Source organism: Sesamum indicum, linkage group LG4, assembly GCF_000512975.1.
Source record: "Sesamum indicum cultivar Zhongzhi No. 13 linkage group LG4, S_indicum_v1.0, whole genome shotgun sequence".
Lineage (NCBI taxonomy): Eukaryota > Viridiplantae > Streptophyta > Magnoliopsida > Lamiales > Pedaliaceae > Sesamum > Sesamum indicum.
The window spans coordinates 14,258,436-14,277,106 of record NC_026148.1 but is presented as its reverse complement, the minus strand read 5'-3'; the positions used below and the strand labels follow the sequence as shown (position 1 = coordinate 14,277,106).

Below are 18,671 nucleotides of genomic sequence, written 5' to 3'. Positions count from 1 at the left end.
GAATTCTCACGAGTCATTCATTATATAGTTGGCAAAATGATAACAGACAAAAGCTCGGCCGGCCAAAGCGTATCATTCTTTTGGAAACATCCGAATGGAAAGTGATGCTTGAAATATACTATCCCTCAATTATTAAGGATGACTTGCTCTTCTTGCTTTTGCCGGCAACTGAGCAAAATGACGAACAGTAGCATCCCTTAGGATTTAGCTACGAGAACATGACAAAAAGACAACTTACTTATCGAACATTTGACAGCCATTCACCTGTGAGATAGTCTGGAAAATTCACATTGAAGAGAGTTGGATGGCAATGGCTGGTAGTGAGGAAGAACCGGTCAGTCAGTCTCTACTGTTCGACAAAAGAAGTGGCTTCGATGCACAAAGCGGAATCTACTATTCACTTGTCCATCTCAGTGAGCAGAACAAAATCCCGACCCAGCCTAACCTTGACACAGCCACGTTTGTTCTATCACAGTTCCCACCACCGGAGCATGCTGAAAAACTGGTGGCACTCATCGACTCTGCCACTAATCGCAGACTCACCTATGCTAAGCTTCGCCGCTCCATCAACACGCTTGCTGCCGGTTTATATCATGGTCTTGGACTGAGGAAGGGCGATGTTGTGTTGATCTTATCACCAAACTCACTTTTATACTCCACCATATGTCTTGCAGTGCTCTCCATTGGTGGTGTGATAACCACTGCCAATCCACTTAACACTGAAATGGAAATTGCCAAGCAGGTGAGCGATTCGGGTCCAAAACTTGCTGTTTCTTCCCCAGAAGAGATGCACAAGGTGTCTCCAACTGGAGTGCCTGTTCTCCTTACATCGCGTGGTACAGATGATAGCCAGCTTTCAGTTGAAGAGTTGATTGAGAAATGCGAACCGTTAGAAATTCCAGGAGTGAAGCCAACTCAATCAGACACAGCAGCAATACTGTACTCTTCAGGGACCACTGGAACCAGCAAAGGAGTTGTCTTAACTCATGCCAACTTCATATCAGTTATTACACTACTCAAGTGGTCTGTCGACGTATCCAAGGCCCATGATGATGTCTTCCTCTGCTTCATACCCTTGTTCCACATCTATGGTCTAGTATTTTTTGGGCTTGGATTATTCTGCGCGGGCACCACCACTGTTCTAATGCAAAGATTTGATTTCCAAGGAATGCTTGAAGCTATTCACAATCACAAGGTGAGTAACATACCAGCTGTCCCTCCGGTGATACTCGGCCTGGTGAAGTACAATGGTGGAGGATACAACTTGTCATCTTTGAGACGAGTTGGATCTGGGGCTGCACCGTTGAGCAAAGAGGTGGCCGATGCATTCAGGGTCAAGTTTCCATGGGTTGAGCTGAGGCCAGGCTACGGTCTCACTGAGAGTTGTGGTGCGGCTACGTTCTTTGCATCCAATCAAGAAGCAAAGGCTCGTCCTGGTTCGTCAGCTAGGTTGCTTCCATGCTTTACTGCCAAGGTGGTGGATTTTGAGACGGGATTGGAACTGCCGCCAAATAGGGAAGGTGAACTGTGGCTGAAGAGCCCAACTGTGATGAAAGAGTACTTGGGCAATGCTGAGGCGACTGCTGCAACGTTTGATTCGGAAGGGTGGTTGAAAACAGGAGATCTTTGCTACTTCGATGATGAGGGGTACATTTACATAGTTGACAGGATAAAGGAGTTGATCAAGCACAATGGTTATCAGGTATGCATCGTTTGAGTTTCTAGAAGAGCATTGGTGTAGATAACGTTAGCAGCTCATTAGCTGAAACGTCGACAAATGCAGGTGGCTCCGGCAGAGCTAGAAGCAATACTAACCGGACATCCTCAGATACTAGATGCAGCCACACACACACACACATATATGTGTTTTTAACACTTTTGAAAATCTTGCGGAGTTGAAGATGAAGCAGCAGGACAAATTCCCATAGCATATGTGGTGAGAGCAGCTGATTCTGAGCTAACAGAAGATCAGATCATCCAATTTGTTGCCAACCAGGTACTATTAAGATGTCCCGTTCCCTTTTTGCTGCATCTATTCCTAGCTAGCAATATGATCACAGTAGAATTAACATTACTAACATCTTCTAAGCCATGCAATTCCGACCGTATTAATTGCAAAATTATCATTACATACATCTTATAATTTTCTTTTATTCAAACACTTTATCAACTTATCTTCAAAATAAAAAAATCTAACCTCTTAATCTTGAGAATTTTCAGGTAGCACCATACAAGAAAATAAGGGGGGTGAGTTTCATGAAAGGCAAGGTCTGCTCTGCTGCAGGCAAGATTTTGAGGAGGGAGTTGGTGTTGCAGAGCAAACAAGAAATGCCCTATAAGTTATGATGAAGCAACTCAAAGTCTTGATGTGAAAACTTCAGATGTAGCTGAATAAATGAATGATATGATGGTCGTTTCAAAATTATTTTTTTCTGCATTAATCTTGAAGGAAAGAGCATAATATAATAATTTAAGATATTTTTATCAAAATTTATTTATTTGTATAACTAGTTAGGACCTCGTGCTGAGGCACGGGATAACTATAATTTTAGAAAAATAAAAAAATTAATTATAAATTATTTAAATTTTAAGATATTAATATAAATAAATGATTCGTAATCTAAAATTTATAATTAAGTAATTAATAAGTGTAAATATCCAAGTATGTGAAGTGCATACAATTCTTAGTATAGGATTCGAATAGTTCTGGTATCAATTTAACGAAAATGACAAAAATTGTAAATTTAACAGTCAATTGTCAGAAATGACCAAAACGGTAAGAATATATTTGGATTTGAAGGAAGAATTTGGAGAAAGAATTTCAATGACTTCATTTGAAATGAATTTGAAATTCACCCATATTTATCGAAATTTAGTTCAGAATTAAAATAGAAAAATTTGAAATTCTTTACATTTAAAATTATTCAAACATATCCAAAGGATTTGTTAGGAAGAATTTGTGATTCCGAATCCTTCAATCCAATGCAACTTAAAAAAATGCATATTCCTATGTTGAACAATTAAGCGGAATACAGTCTCAAGTATTAAAGCATAGATGCGTAGTTTAGGATGAAAACCGACACCCAATTCCATGATCTAAACTAAGACCGACAGATGATAGAGAAAAGGACCGTACCCATATGAAACTTGGGAGCCTAAACATTCACACGGATATTCACTTAGTCTCTAGTGCCAGAGACCGTTACTAGACGACCACCCACAGTAGCAGGCTTTTGTGATTAATGATTGATCATGAATGATTCAATTAATCAGTTGTGTCGGGCACTAGTCCAAGTGTAACCTCCGCAATTTTTTGATGCATAATTGTGAGATTAATTGATAAATAGTTATAAAATATGGTTAATGAGTAAATAAATGATAGAATGAAATTTAAATATAATAAAGTTTTCAGGAATTAAATTTGGAACGTCACAAGTTGTTAATATACATATACACACACATAAGAATAAGGTGAAGTTGGCATTGGTGGTAGCACGTCTCCCACCGGCTACTCCACTCCAAGACACCAATTCCTCATTTGTGGGCCCACAAAATTCATACACATATCACTGTGTACTATATATACATACACACACTTTTCTTTCAATCAGAGAATTCGTTCTTTTGCGGTAATAAATTATCAGTTTAATTTATTAATTAATTAGTATATTTAAGTTATTTGGTTACTGCATTTATTAAATGTAGTTTCTATTGTCCGATTTAAAATTTAGTCGGAAAATTTTATGAGTTTGGTTATTTAAATTAATGTCTAATTAAATATCACATTTGCCATAACAACATTATAGTTGGTTGATTAAATTACTAGATTTATTAGATTTAATCATTACTATAATTAATTTACTCAATTTTATTGGGCCTATTGACAATACTTAATTATATGTACTGGTGTTTAATTAAAATATGTAGTAGTGAAGAATTGATAAAAAGTTTATAAAAATACTTGAAATTAAATTTAAGAAATATTAGAAAGTTATATTTGAAAATATTGCATTTATTAAAAGAAAATATGAGATTTTTGAGATAATTTAGTCTATTATTGCTATGAAGAGCGATAGCTACAAGAAGATGAGCAGTTTAATGAAATAAGTTCTTATGAGTTAATTGATAATATATATATCTTTAGGAAGCCTAGATGGTTTGTTATTAAGAAAAAACGGGTGGAAGGTTTGTATTTTGATAAAAATAAAATATTAAAAGATTATTCAAAATTGTAGGGGGGGGGGGGGACAGACTGATTGACCATAAATACAAAACTTAGAGCTCAAACCACCTCTTAGTCCAACAACCAACCCCAAAACGCCTAGTAAAGGAGAAGAGGTGAGAAGGGCCTCATAAGCCTCCCCTTAGCCTTTGCTTAATAAAGCAAAAGCCTAAGATACGAACCTGTTCATTGAAGGCCAGAGGACTTAATTCCACTGTGACGGCCAGTTAGATACAAGCTTTAGGTGGCAAAATATGATTGAGAAAAGAAGCTGAAGGAGGTTCATAAGGATAGTCCCCTGACAGAGAAAAACTCTCCTCTCGGTGGATTCTCCAGATAAGGATAGAGCCCCGATTTCTCTAACTAACCAGATAGGGACGCCTGGGATGTTTATCCATAGGGGAACCACCCCCTCAATATTCTCAGAGATCAGACCACGTCATTACTAGGGGACCTCAACTATGAAAATAGGTTCCCATTCCTGTCTGGTTAGTGGCCAACTAGATACACACTTTAGGTGGCAAAATATGATTGAGAAAAGAAGCTGATGAGGAGGTTCAGAAAGATAGTCCCCTAACAGATAAAAACTCTACTCCTGCTGGATTCTCCAGATAAGGATAGACCTCTGATCTCACCAACTAACTAGATAGAAACCCCAAGATGTTTATCCATAGGGGAACCACCCCTTCAACATTCTCATAGATAAGACCGTGTAATTACTAGGAGACCTCAACTATGAAAACAGGTTCCCGTTCCTTGAAGAGGAGACGACTTTTTGAATACTTTTAAGCAATTTCTATCATGCACTTTCATTCTTATGCACGATTTTTCAGCATATTTAATCATAATTCACTCATATTCTTGTCTTTCAATAATGTTATTTTAATATTGAATACTGACTTGGGCGTCAAAGTGCTACCGTTATTTTTACAGGTCCCCATCCCTAAAGCTTGTAAAATACTTCAAGCCAGGAGTCCAAGTCCACGAAAGAATTAAGCCAAGTGATTTTTGCATGCATCAGGATCAAAAAGAGAAAGAAAAACCTTAATGTGTAAGGCTTGACAGTTACCTGAACTCGCCTCGCCAACTCTAGCTTGAACCTGGGACTAGCCTCAATCGCATTTTTCGGCTTTGCCCTGGTCCAAAACCCTCTGGGCCCAGAATTGCTTTTTAATTGTGAATCAAATATTTTCTTCAATTAATTAATATAAATGATTATAATTTATACAATTATTAATTTATATTCTGGTTTTCATATAATTGTTTTAAATTTAAATTAATCCAATTTATTATTATTCACATGGTGAAGCCTAGAAACAAATTATTCTAAAAAGAAAAAAGTTATGAATTCACCAATCATAAATTTAAATAAAATTAATATTTTATACTATATGATGTGTATAAAAATTGATTTTCGTAAAGAGGTCCAAATTATCTAAAAAGCGAAAAGAAATGTAAAGCCTATGGTACCCCTAAGGGGTCCAGTTTGGGATAGGGCCCATAAGGCCCAGTCCAGGTAGAGCCCACGTGGGGACTGGAAGGTCCCCCGAAAAAATAAATTAACCAAAAAAGAAATTTAATCGACCTAAATTCGAGAGTGCCCCTACATAAGATAGCCACACAGGCCCTCAAGAAAACTTAGGACTTGAAATCTGGTGGCGTTCACGAGGGAACGTAGTTGGCATCCACATAGGATCTCTTGAGGCCTCCTCACATAATTGGATAAGGACAAGCAGACTCTTGAGGACACATGGCCCCCAAAGAGAAGCGCTATAAATCCTAAAAAGCTTGGTTTCAGATAGGAGAAGACTCTTCAACCACCTCTTTGAAAATCAAGAAAGCTCCTCAACCATCTCATTGAAAATTCGAGAAAGCACCCTTATCCCTCATAAAATACACAGCAGACTCCAACCGACCCCCGAATCTGAGGGGGATCCTCCAGCTACCCCTTGAATCCGAGGTAGATCCTCCAACTGCTGGAGACTATCCACTAAATTTGAGGGGATTCAGTATTATCCAACAACTTTGAGGTCATGCACCCCCAAATTCATGATGTTTTCCAACTAACTCGTGGTTGCCTATAAATAGAGTAGTCCCCAGCGAGAGAAGAAATGTTTTCACATGTTTTTGATATGTTTCTTCGGTTCGAGCCCCCATACTACAACTTCACCTTTATCCTACCACTTTAGCTTAAAGAAACATTGTAGTTTCATACTTAGAGCTTTAATTCAAAATCAATCTCTCTCTTGTAAATAAAAATCGAACAATAACACTCTCACTTTTACGTTTTTATCTCTAGTACTTATTCCACCATTTTTGACTATTTTTTTGCTCGCATTATTATATATTGAAAAAATAATAAGTTAATCAAATATACAACTAGAAATAAACTCCATGCATTTAAGTACTACAAATCATTGAAGTTTTTCAAATTATTTAACACATGAAAACAAATCATATTTTAATTGTTCACTAAATTACCTCAATTGTTCATTATTAATCATTTATATACAAACGTTATTTAATTTCAAATCATCATTTTTAAAAAGTGAAATGGGTGAATGAGAAAATTCAAAATTCTATTATATGATTATTAATAATAATTATGCCAGGTCGGGGTATGTAGGTTCCAGGCGAGTTCAAGATAGGTCTGTCATAAAACTCGGGACCCATCCCAAACCCTAACGAATTCAAACATTTAAATTCAAGCAGCTTAGAGACTCATTTAATTTGATTCAAACCTATCCTATTCAAGATGAGTCCGGGACGGAGCCCTGATATTGTACCCGGAGCCGTTGCCATGCATATGTGTAATATGGATCAATTAGGGTTGCCATAGTAGTGTGGCTATTGAGTTATAACCATAAAAATAAAAGAAGAAATTCAATGAATTCATCAAAGTTTGAACAATACCAATTCTAAACTGAGCTGTGATTTGAATAAATAAAATTAAGTGTATCACTAAGTGAATTTGAAAAATGTGACAGCCTAGACAAGACTGAATACAAACATATCTCTCTGTAATAATATTTCAGATGATATCAAAAATCAAGACTTTCTTACCATAAAAACCTCCAAAACCATTACTCCAAATCTTCCATATTAACTCCAAACAATCCCCCAACACCTTATATATAGCAACACCAAGAAACCACACATTTCACCATCACCATATATAGCTAGCAGCTACTCCGGCCGCCATGACAAGAAAGAAAGTGAAGCTGGCGTTCATCACTAACGACTCCGCCCGGAAAGCCACTTTCAAGAAGCGGAAGAAGGGTTTGATGAAGAAGGTGAGCGAGCTGAGCACGCTCTGCGGGATTGATGCCTGCGCCGTTGTCTACAGCCCCTATGACTCCCAGCCGGAGGTCTGGCCCGATGGCCGCGGCGCGCACCGCGTTCTGGCGCAGTTTAAGCGCATGCCAGAGATGGAGCAGAGCAAGAAGATGGTCAACCAGGAGTCGTTCATCCGCCACCGCATCTCCAAGGCGGCGGACCAGCTGAAGAAGCTCCACAAGGATAACCGGGAGAAGGAGATCACTCATCTCATGTACCAGTGCTTGACTGGAAAGGGGCTTCAGGGGCTGGGCGCGGCGGAGTTGAATGACATGGGGTGGTTGCTTGATCAGAACTTGAAGGAGATTTATAAGAGGATTGAAGGGTTGAAGAAGAAGGCGGTGGAGGCGCCCGGGAACGGGGTGGAGGAGAAGCCGGCGCCACTGGTGCTGGATGGGGGGATGCAGAGGGCGGCTCCGCCGCAGCAGTGGTTTACGGAGTGTATGGGGAATCCGGGTGATAATCAGCAGGGGCTGGGAAGTTCGTTTGGGCATGGCGGAGTAGGCGGCAGCGGCAGCGGCGGTGGCGGGGAGGAGATGATTTTGCCGTTCAGTGATGGGAGTAATAGTGCTGCCATGTGGTCTAATGTGTTCTTCCCATGAGCACTTTCATAATTTGTGATGAGTTTTTATGATTTTAAATTAAAAAAAAACTATTTAATTTTAATTTTTCTTTGTTTTCTTTTCATTTTCCAGTATGGGAATTTTATGTATTTTATCATTTCAAATTTATGATCATGAGTTTATTGAATGGCTCTCTTCTTTCTTTGTTTCCTTTTCATTTATTTTTTTGATTGATTGATGTATGATCTAAGAAGCTAGCGTTATCAATTATATGGTAAGTATGTTTTACTTGTGTCTATGATTAATTCGGTTCAGTCAAACTTACTTTGCTTAAGAATTCGGCAAAGCGGGATCGAATTAAAGTCATTATCACTATCCCATGAAAAAATCTAACCGCGGAATGTATTCTTTGAATTCGCCCAACTTGACTAAGGAAATTTCTGAAGTCAAAATTGAAAATCCAATATATAAAATTAAATTATGAAGAAATTATTTTCTTTTCATTATGCTTTATAATTAAATTTCTCTATTATACTTATAATTTATTTTCAACACGCGTTATTTTTACTAGTAATATAATGAGTTGGAATGCAAAAAATCTTTTGTGGATTCACCAAGAATCATGAACCCAATGGGCCCCTCCCAATGAAGTAGATCTTCTATTGCACTTTCGATCACATATCAGTACTCACATTATGAACAATGTATGATATTTCAATTAAAAAATATAATTAAATTAAACAACATCATATATAATACACACAGCACCTTAATATTTATATATTTATATATTTCAATTTATGATCGTGCGTGTTTTTTTGTTTATGTTGGTAGGTGCTCGTGCTTGTGTATATGTGTTTGCAGTGGTTGCATACATGTATATGTGTGTATTTTTGTGCAATGTATGGTGTGTGTTTTCATATTTTGCTATATCGCTTGTGCTTAGACGGGGTTAAGCGGATCCCAACTCATTTGATATGTATGACCTAAAGAAGTCCAATCCAAGAAAGAACAAAAAAGCCCAGGACCTCCTCTGTTAACCCAATGACCCACAAAGGGAGCAGGAGTCTAAAATAGCCACAGGTTTAGCCCAAGAATATGGTCCATTAAGAGATAATTGACCCAAGGCCCATATTCAAATGTCCCGCACGTGGCATACACCTGGCCCCCGAAAAGCTTTAGACTCCTTAGCGACTAGGACTTCCTAGCAGCTAGGATTCCATGCTGATGAAGGATCTCTCCCAACTCGAAAATAACTCTTCAAAAGCAAACCTAACAGAAGATAAAAACAGATCAAGGCTTATCCAAACGATTTTCATCCTCTTTTTTCGAAAAGTAAGAAAGACATGAAGATCCTCATCTTAGGGAGATGCCCTTATATAAATACAGGTTTGGTCCCTAGGCAGGGGACACCTTCCAAACTTCTTGAATACAACTTTTCACTTTCATCTAGCATTCTAACTGCGACTTCAGCACAATTTCTTCCATAAATTCGATCATCCTATCTCAATTTGTTTTTCATTTATCCTTTTGACGATTATTTTCTCTCTAATCCAATACTAACTTGAATATCGGAGTGCTAACATGTTGTTTTGCAGGTCCCGTTTCCCAAATCTTTCGACTTGTTGATTTAGGTCTAAGACGAAAATCCAAGCTTGTTGGACCCTGTGCTATTTCTGCACGTATGAATTGGCGCAGTTTGTGAAAACACAAAGTTGAAGTTGTGAGTCATAATTGAAATTCCTAACAATGCTGTGAACAGTCAAAAGGCTGTGGAAACACCTGGCTATTCGGTCTCAGCACCTTTGGCACTAGTGCCACCACCTCCTAGATCTGCAGGTCCCGTGGCAAAGCCCCCTTGACGTAGCACCTCCTTTGATACTTCCTCGGGAGAGTTATCTCCAGCCCTCCTGGGAGCCATTCAGCAAATAGTCTCCATAGCCATATGAGAGCAGGTGGCAGGATTGATCCCGCTCGCATGATCACCCCATCTGATGTGGACGCCCCAAAAGAAGACGCTGAGGGAGGTATCTCTTTTCCCGCACCACCAGTGGTAGGAGGACGAGGACATCCCCCAGTAGCCCAGCAGGAGGTTCCTCCATAGTGGTTTGTGCACTTGGAATGCTTACAAAAAGACCTCCAAGATGTTCAGTACCAGATTGTAGGGGCCCCCTGAGGAAGAGCAGCAGGGTATCGCCTTTACAAACACAGTGATCGCAGATGAACTCCTAGCAAATTGCCGTACCCCAATCATCGCTGAATATGATGACACTTCTGACCCTCAGGAGCATCTCTCACGTTTTGAGAACACAACCCTCCTACACAAGTATACTGACGGGATCAAATGTCGTATTTCCGTCACTACATTCGCCAGGGCGGCTCAACAAAGGTTTAACCAATTGCCTGCGGGCGCGATAGGAAGTTTCGATCTCTCTTTTTACACCAGTGTACCAGTAGTCGAAAGCTTCAAAAAATAAAACTTAGTCTATTTACTATTCGACAGAAGGAGAACGATCCTTTGAAAGAATACCTCCAAAGGTTTAATGCAGCTGCATTGAAGGTACCTTTTGCTACCTAAGAAGTAAAAGCTAGTGTTTTCTCTTAGGGGCTCCTGGACGGAGACTTCTTTAAGTCCTTGGCCAAGAAGCCCGTAGCCAAGTTCAATGCCCTATTAGCCTGAGTTGCAAAATACATCAACATAGAGGATGCACAAGCCTCCATGAGGGAGAGCAGCTGAAAAAAGAGGAATGAAATAAAGGAGGAGACGCCCTCCAAGAAACCTCGAACAGATTTTCAAGACAAAAAACCATCTTTTCAAAAAGTGAATGCGGTGTACACCCTGTTGGTTGTGCCCATCACCTAGGCTCTCATAGCGGTAAAAGAAAAAGGTCTCTTAGCTTCCCCCATCGTCCCAAATCCCATAAGTTCTGCCATTTTCACAATGACTGCAGCTATACCACCAAAGAATATCGATACTTCAAGAATGAAATCAAAAGATTTATTCAAAATGGATACTTGCAAGAATATGCGTGTTGTGAAAAGGCCCTAGGAACAGGACCCTATAAAAAATAGAAGGCTGATAAATCAAAATAGGCGAAAGTTTCCAGCCTAGAACCCCTTCCAAAGGAGGGAACCAGATCTGCGTCTGGAAGCAGGACTGGAATCAATGATCCCCTCATAAGGGAGTCTACAAATAATAGTGGGAGGACAAAATAGAGGTGATTCCCACCATGCTAGAAAAGCACAAGTAAGAGAGGTGCATGATATAACCTTGAAGGAGGTACTGAATGTGGATGCGATGGAGGGCACCCTTTCATCCAGTTCAGACGAACAGAACGACCAGGACCTAAAAACTCTCACAATGACGCTCTGTTCATCATAGTATTATTGGCTAACTATGAAGTAGGGTGAATTTTCATAGATTTGGAGCGCTTGACGGATATATTCTTTGGGGAAGTTTATAACTAAATGCAGTTAGGCAACATCTCCCTAGAAAAGGTGAACACCTCTTTGTACGGTTTAGCGGGAGGAGTATACATCCTCGAGGTATGATCTCACTCCCTTTAACCTTAGAGACCGGGTCCACTCGAAAAACTTATCTACTGGAATTCCTGGTGGTGGATATACCATCTGACTGTAATGTTATTCTTGGGAGGCCTACCCTAAGTGCTTTTCAAGTGGTAATTTTCACTTACCATATGAAGATCAAGTTCCCTACATTTGGTGCCGTAGGAGAGGTGCAGTAGTGCCCCCTCCAATCACGTAAATATTATATAGAGGTTCTACTCAAAGGTAGATAAATTGTTGACAGCAGGACACATCAAGGAGATATAATTCACCGAGTGATTATCCAATGTGGTTCTGGTACCTAAGCCTGGAGGAAAGTGGAGAATATGCATTGATTTCAGGGACCTCAATAAAGCATGTCCAAGGATTTTTATCCTCTACCCCAAATCGATCAACTAGTTCACTCCACATTAGAATGTGAATTATTAAGTATGATGGACGCTTCGCAAGGGTACCACTAGATTATGCTGGCTTCTGAAGATCGTAAGAGGGTCAGCTTCATCACTTTTGCCTGCACATTCTGTTATATGGCTATGCCATTTGACCTGAAAAATGCAGGAGCTACCTACCAGTATTTGGTAGACAAGATATTTCGTGTACAGCTAGGGAGGAACGTTGAAGTTTACGTGGACGACATGCTAGTGAGAAGTAAGAAGGTTAGAAACCACATCATAGACCTGGAAGAAACATTTTATCTTGAGGAACTATTGATTGAAGCTTAATCCAGGGAAATGCACGTTTGGTGTATGAAGAGGGCGTTTCCTTGGGTTCATGGTAACTCAAAGAGGAATTGAAGCCAACCTTCTCAAGATTAAACCTATCTTGGACATGAAAGCACTGACTAACGTTAACGAAGTACAACAGTTGACCAAAAGAATAGCTGCGCTCAGTAGCTTTATTACCAAAGCAGTGAAAAAAAGTTTGCCCTTTTTTAAAGTGCTAAGAAAAGCGAAGAACTTCGAGTGGGACACCACATGCCAGCAAGCCTTCGAAGAATTAAGAAGTATTTGGCGAGGCTCGCTATTAGTAAAACCTTCTACGTATATCTCTCCGCTACGCCTCAAGTTGTCAGCTCCGTTCTCATTCACGAGGAAAGAGGAAAGTAAATGCCAATTTATTATGTTAGCAATGTACTTAATGGTGCGAACGGATGCTATACTCCTATCAGAAAAATGGCTCTAGCATTAGTAATCACAGCTCAGAGACTGCGCTCTTATTTTCTTTCACATCCTATTGGAGTGAAGACTAACTTGCCATTGAAGCAGACTCTCGGTAAACCTGATACTTCCGGACGCTTAGTGAAGTGGGCCGTGGAATTGAGTGAGTACGGCATTTCATATCTATCACGGACGACCATCAAAGCTCAGGCTTTGGCTAATTTCACCTCCGAGATGGAAGGAACATTCATGGAGGACATCTCCAAAATCGAAAAATGGTTGCTTCATATGGATGGGTTATCCACAATTGAAGCCAGTGGTGCGGGTATAATCATCACTTCACCTCACTGAAAGGATTTAAAATTTGCTGTCAAATTCAGATTCAAGGCCTCTAACAATGAAGCTGAATACAAAGCACTCGTAATAGGCATGAAGATGACTCACGAAGTAGGAGCCAGACATTTCGTGGCTTACTTAGATTTCCAACTGTTAGTCAAACAGGTAGAAGGCATGTATGAGGCCATAGAGGAAAGTATGACATAATACTTACAACAGATAGCATAATCGAAAACAAGATTCGAAAGTTTCCAACTCATTCAAATCCCAAGAGAAGAAAACGTTAAAGTTGATTGCCTTTCCAAGCTTGCTAGTGCTTTAGAAGATTGCAAAACCAAGCACATTACTATACAACACCTCCTTAAGCCGAGGGCTCCTCTAAGTATTTAAGTATCTTTGAGAGAAGATTAGAGGACACCTGTGATCCGATTGTTGGAGGAGGGGTACCTCCCTAATGATAGGTGGGACGCAGCCAGGCTCAAGTTTTGGGCCACTTGTTTCCTACTGCAATAGTGGATCCTCTATAAGAAATCCTTCACTCACCCTTTGTTCCGATGTTAGTCTCAACAAGAAGGGATACGTGTCCTTAAAGAAATACATAGTGACTGTTGTGGAGCGCATACTGGAACATGGACACTGATTAACAAAGCTTTACGGGCTGGATATTTTTGGCCCACCATGAAGCAAGATGCACGACAATTAATGAATAAATGTGAAAAATGTTTGAAGCATGCCTCGCTTATACATCAAATGGCAGAACCTTTCTCCATTATGTTATCACCCTGTCCTTTCTCACAATGGGGCATGAACATCGTGAGACCTTTTTCCCTGGCTCCTAGCCAAAGGAAGTTTCTTTTGGTTGCTATTGACTATTTTACAAAGTGGGTGGAAGCAAAGCCACTCGCTCGCATTACATAAGAAGAAGTAATGAAGTTTATATGGAAGAAAATTATCTGTCACTTCGGGTTCCCCCGAGAAATAATCTCAACAATGATCGACAATTTCAAGGTCGAAAAATACAAGAGTGGTGCAAAGGCTTACATATCAAACAAAGATTCACATCGGTGGCACACCCCCAATCCAACGGACAGGTTGAGTTCACCAACCGTATCCTAGTACGAGGGATTAAAAGGAGATTAGAGCAAGTTGGTGAAAACTGGACAGAAGAGCTAACTAGTGTTTTATAAGCTTACAGAACAACTCTTCGAGGATCTACGAGGGAGAGACCCTTTGTGTCGGTTTATAGGACTGAGGCCATCATCCCCACCGAGTTAGGGATGTCCTCTCACAGAATCCTGCATTTTTGTGAAGAACGTAATACGGAGCTCTTGAAAGAAAGCTTGGATCTCATTGAAGAATTAAGAGAAAAAGCTTTCATTCGCATACAAAGATACAAAAACACCATGATTAATGCTCATAATAGAAGGGTGAAAAGTCGAAGTTTCCAAGTCGGACATCTAGCATGCGAAGGGTGGTCATCTATTAGGTCCTACTTGTGAAGGACCCTACAAGGTCACAGGAGTAATAGGATGAGGAGCTTATGAATTAGAAGATCTTGAGGGACGCCCCCTATCGCGACCTTGGAACGTACACAATCTTAAAACATACTGTGTGTGATATCCCCCTCACTACACGAGTCCTCTTGGAGAACATCCTCCTCAAAGCATAAGTCCTCCTGAAGGATATCTCCCCCTTAGAGAATAAGTTCTCTTGAAGGACATCCCCTAGAAGAATAAGTCCTGCTAAAGGACATCCTCCTCAAAGAATAAGTTCTCTTGAAGGACATCTTTCACAAAAATTAAGTCCTCCCGAAGGACGTCCCTCGTCACCAGACAAGTCCCCTCTGGAGGTTTTCTTCCTAAGTTGGGGGCATTCCCACAGAGGTATGACATTTTCTAGCTTTATATAATATAAGAAGGCGAGGCATAAACCAATATGGAAGTAAGCCCTACTAAAAATCATACAGGCATCCGTCATTGAGGGAACCCTAGGTCTCCCATTTCACGCCCTCATATGCCTTTTATTCATCTTTTACATATATACATTTCACAATATAATATGAAAGATAACCTTGTGCCTAAGAGCATAGAATACAGAAAGAATATTCAAGGGGGTACACCCCTACAGAGGTTATCCCTCACGACATGCCAAAAGGTCCCTTCAAGTAAGAAACGGGTAGTTTATTAGTCAGAGATAAGAAGACACATAAACAACATGGCATAAATTCTATGGTGGATATCAAGCAAGAAGTAAAACAAGAAATGAGAGTCATCACATTACGGCTCCCGGCCTAAAACATGCCGTGGGCAAATCAAAACAACATTCACAAAAAGAAAGAAAATTGTTTCATCCCCATTTCTGATGGTGGCAAAGGAGCACAGCAAGAAAATAAATTGTTTCAATGGGAGAGGGGCAAGTAGATCTTCATTGTTCTTCTCCATAGGTGGCGTCTTCATTCTCTTTCTCAGCTTGGTCCTCGATGGCAGGCTATCTGCATGACTATCTAGGAGTCCTCCTTTGGCGAACAGGGGTCATCCCCCTCCTTCAATTCCGGGGCACCTGCGCTCAAGGTGTCCACCACTGTAGAATTCATTGTTGCTTTAGGGGGGGGGGGGATTTCTCACCTCAGCTTCAACCTCCCCCAAAGTATGATCCAAACTTCTTCTGCAAAGCCCTCCTTGAGTCAATTTGGAACAAAGCATAATTATGAAACAAAGCCCTCCTTGAGACAACCTGATTCAAGAGGGAAGGTTCAGCAAAGGGTCCAGAACATTATCCATTGCAACCCCAAAATTGAGAAAAGAAGGTCCGTCCTTTGTTAGGTGGTACCCCTGAGAGCTAAGAATTATTCTTTGCAAGCCACGAAGCCGTGTTGAAAGTAAGGCATAACTATCTTTGCCACATCTTGCTCGTAATCCATTGATTTCATAAACTCACCAAGGCGCTCGCCCAATAAGCCTCCAGATAGCGTTGGCTCTCCCCAATATTGGAAAAGTCAAGGACAACCTTCTCAATCGCTTTTTTGACCGCCCCCTCATGGCCAGCAGGTTCATTTTGTAGTCTGTTCAAATCTTTCTCAAATTGTTGGCAGCAGCTAGTGCCCTCCTTCTTTGCCTCTTTTAGCTTGATAATATCAGCACCCTAGCACTCCACTCATTGCATGGTTGCATGGGTTACCTGTCAAATCCCATGATCTACAAGAACAAGTCTTTTCCTTCATATTTATGGATTCTATCTTTTGTTTTGGAATATGTTGTATTACTTATTTTGCGCCGCACATGACTTTATGGGACCAAAAAGACTTGTTTTTAGATTTAATGGTACCAAAACACTATAGGATGTTGGAAGGCCGTTTTTCCTCATTTTTCGCAGAATCACGTGACTTTTTCTGCCAAAATGGTGAGGTTCTTCTTAAAACTATATGTGTTTCTTAAAACAGGAAGCGACGACCCTTCTTAAAACTATTTGTGTTTCTTCGTTCATGGCAGGAACACACCCATCGTACCTTTAAACCAAGTCCACATCACCTTGGATAGAATATTCTCCACCAATATACTATTAATTAACAAGTGTTTGGTGTTCCGATTACTAATATATATGTTTATTATTGTGCATTGATCATATAATAAGAGTAATGTATTTATCTCGTGATGTACTTTTCTCAATTAAACTCAATCTAATCTTAAACTTTCCTTTCACATGTAAAATATTATTATCTTTTTTCTTTTTTTTAGAGTTTATTATCTTTTTTTTCTTAGAGTGGTAATTACACATGTAATTACATCAATATATTAATAAATTGAGTAATATGTCAATTCAACCAATATTAATATGATTAGAAACATAAACAGATTACAGTAACTCACATAAAGTGAAACGAACACTCATATAAAGTAACACAAGTACCCATAAGACTGATGAATCTCAAACTCATCAACTCAAATTTGTTAATAGGACCTCAGTGTTAACGAGTAAAATATTATTATTGTATATTTTTGTTTTTTTTTGGTTACCAACTTCAAATGTGAAGTAAGTACTCATTTAGCCCTACAACAATGAGTGATTCAAATTTGTGTGTTTTGATTGCTACCATAACTTTTCTGTGTTGTTTGACCCATTTTTCAATTATTATTATTTTTAATTAAATGCCACCAAAATCACATTTTGTAAACCCACTCTTTACATAATGACCCATATATAATTCCATTAAATAATTTTAATTCCTTTATTAACTTTAAAATGAATTTAGTTTTAAATGTAAATTACAATCTCTATTTGCATAATCAATTATAAAATGATGAGTTTTACCAAAAAAAATAATTATATTAAAATCAATTATGAAATACGTTTTAAACTTAAATAATAATTCTAGAAGTAACCCAATTAAATGTTCATAGGAAGTAAGGGGAGGAGGTGTAGATGGATTAATTAGCCCATAACCCAAAATATTGCTTAGAGCATAAAAGTCAAAAGCTGAAAAAAAAAGCATAAAAGTCAAAAGATGGGTTAAACCTTTATTATAAGAATCAGCTTTATGAAACAAGATTACACTCCCAACAATCTTGACTTACACCTCCACAAGTTAATCAAATAAATTCCTACTTAGATTTCATTACTCATTAAATTAAAGAAATTATAATGTAATATCTTGTTGTAATATATATTATTGTATATATTCTTGTTTAATGATGGGGTGAATTACGATAACCTCTCTAAATGTTTGACTTTATTATAAAGTATTCTTTCGTTGTTTGAAAAATTATAAATATTTTTTCAATTGTAATGGTCGTCTGACAACTAGACAATCCTTAGCTTTCCATCCATTTTTGTGGTGAATTGACCAAAAATGTCCTTGTGAGCTGTAAATTTAATTTTACTTATTTTTTTACAATTTTATGAATTTTTTATGGACTAATGTGAACAATTGTTTTTACAATTTTTCAATTTTTTTTTCTATCTCATCCGATTTTTTTTGTTTATTTTCAAAAGATAAGAAAAATACAATAAGGGTAAAGTTGACAATTTCAAGTCCCCGTCAAAGGATTACAATAATTTCATCTAATCGCGGAATATTGATAATTTTTCAAACAAGAAAATATTTAATTATACCAAATCTCAAAAAAGCTGGTTTTAATTTGATTTTGATAATTTACACCGTATATAAGTGAGTAGCATGACTTTTTTCTATATCCCAGCCAACGGGTTGACGTTTTCTTGTAAGAAAACCATCAGACTTTGAAAAAGTTAAGGTTTACAACCCCTATAAATAGGGACTCGGTTGTTAAGGTTCTTGTGTGCATGAGTTACAAGTAGAGCTCGAAACACCTTTCATCTCATTCTGTATTGAAGACAGTCTTTAGCATTGCAAGGGATTAGATATGTTGAAAATGGGAGAGCGCAAGATGATGATAGCTGCAGCACTCTTGGCCATGCTATTTGTGGATGTTGCCTTTGCTGCTAGATTTTTCAAGGAAGGATGTGGTTGGGAAG

General features: G+C 38.8%; 2 protein-coding genes across 2 annotated transcripts; both read left to right on the top strand.

Moving 5' to 3' along the window:
* Positions 51-2,453, top strand: LOC105161077 (4-coumarate--CoA ligase-like 5). The gene is given in 3 exon segments (XM_020693219.1): positions 51-1,702; positions 1,784-1,996; positions 2,221-2,453. Coding segments are annotated over 3 exon segments (1,737 nt in total). The 5' UTR covers positions 51-304; the 3' UTR covers positions 2,347-2,453.
* LOC105161076 (agamous-like MADS-box protein AGL80) lies at positions 7,414-8,183 on the top strand. The gene has a single exon (XM_011078652.2). The coding sequence runs from the start codon at positions 7,423-7,425 to the stop codon at positions 8,158-8,160; it is 738 nt and encodes a 245-aa protein (XP_011076954.1). The 5' UTR covers positions 7,414-7,422; the 3' UTR covers positions 8,161-8,183.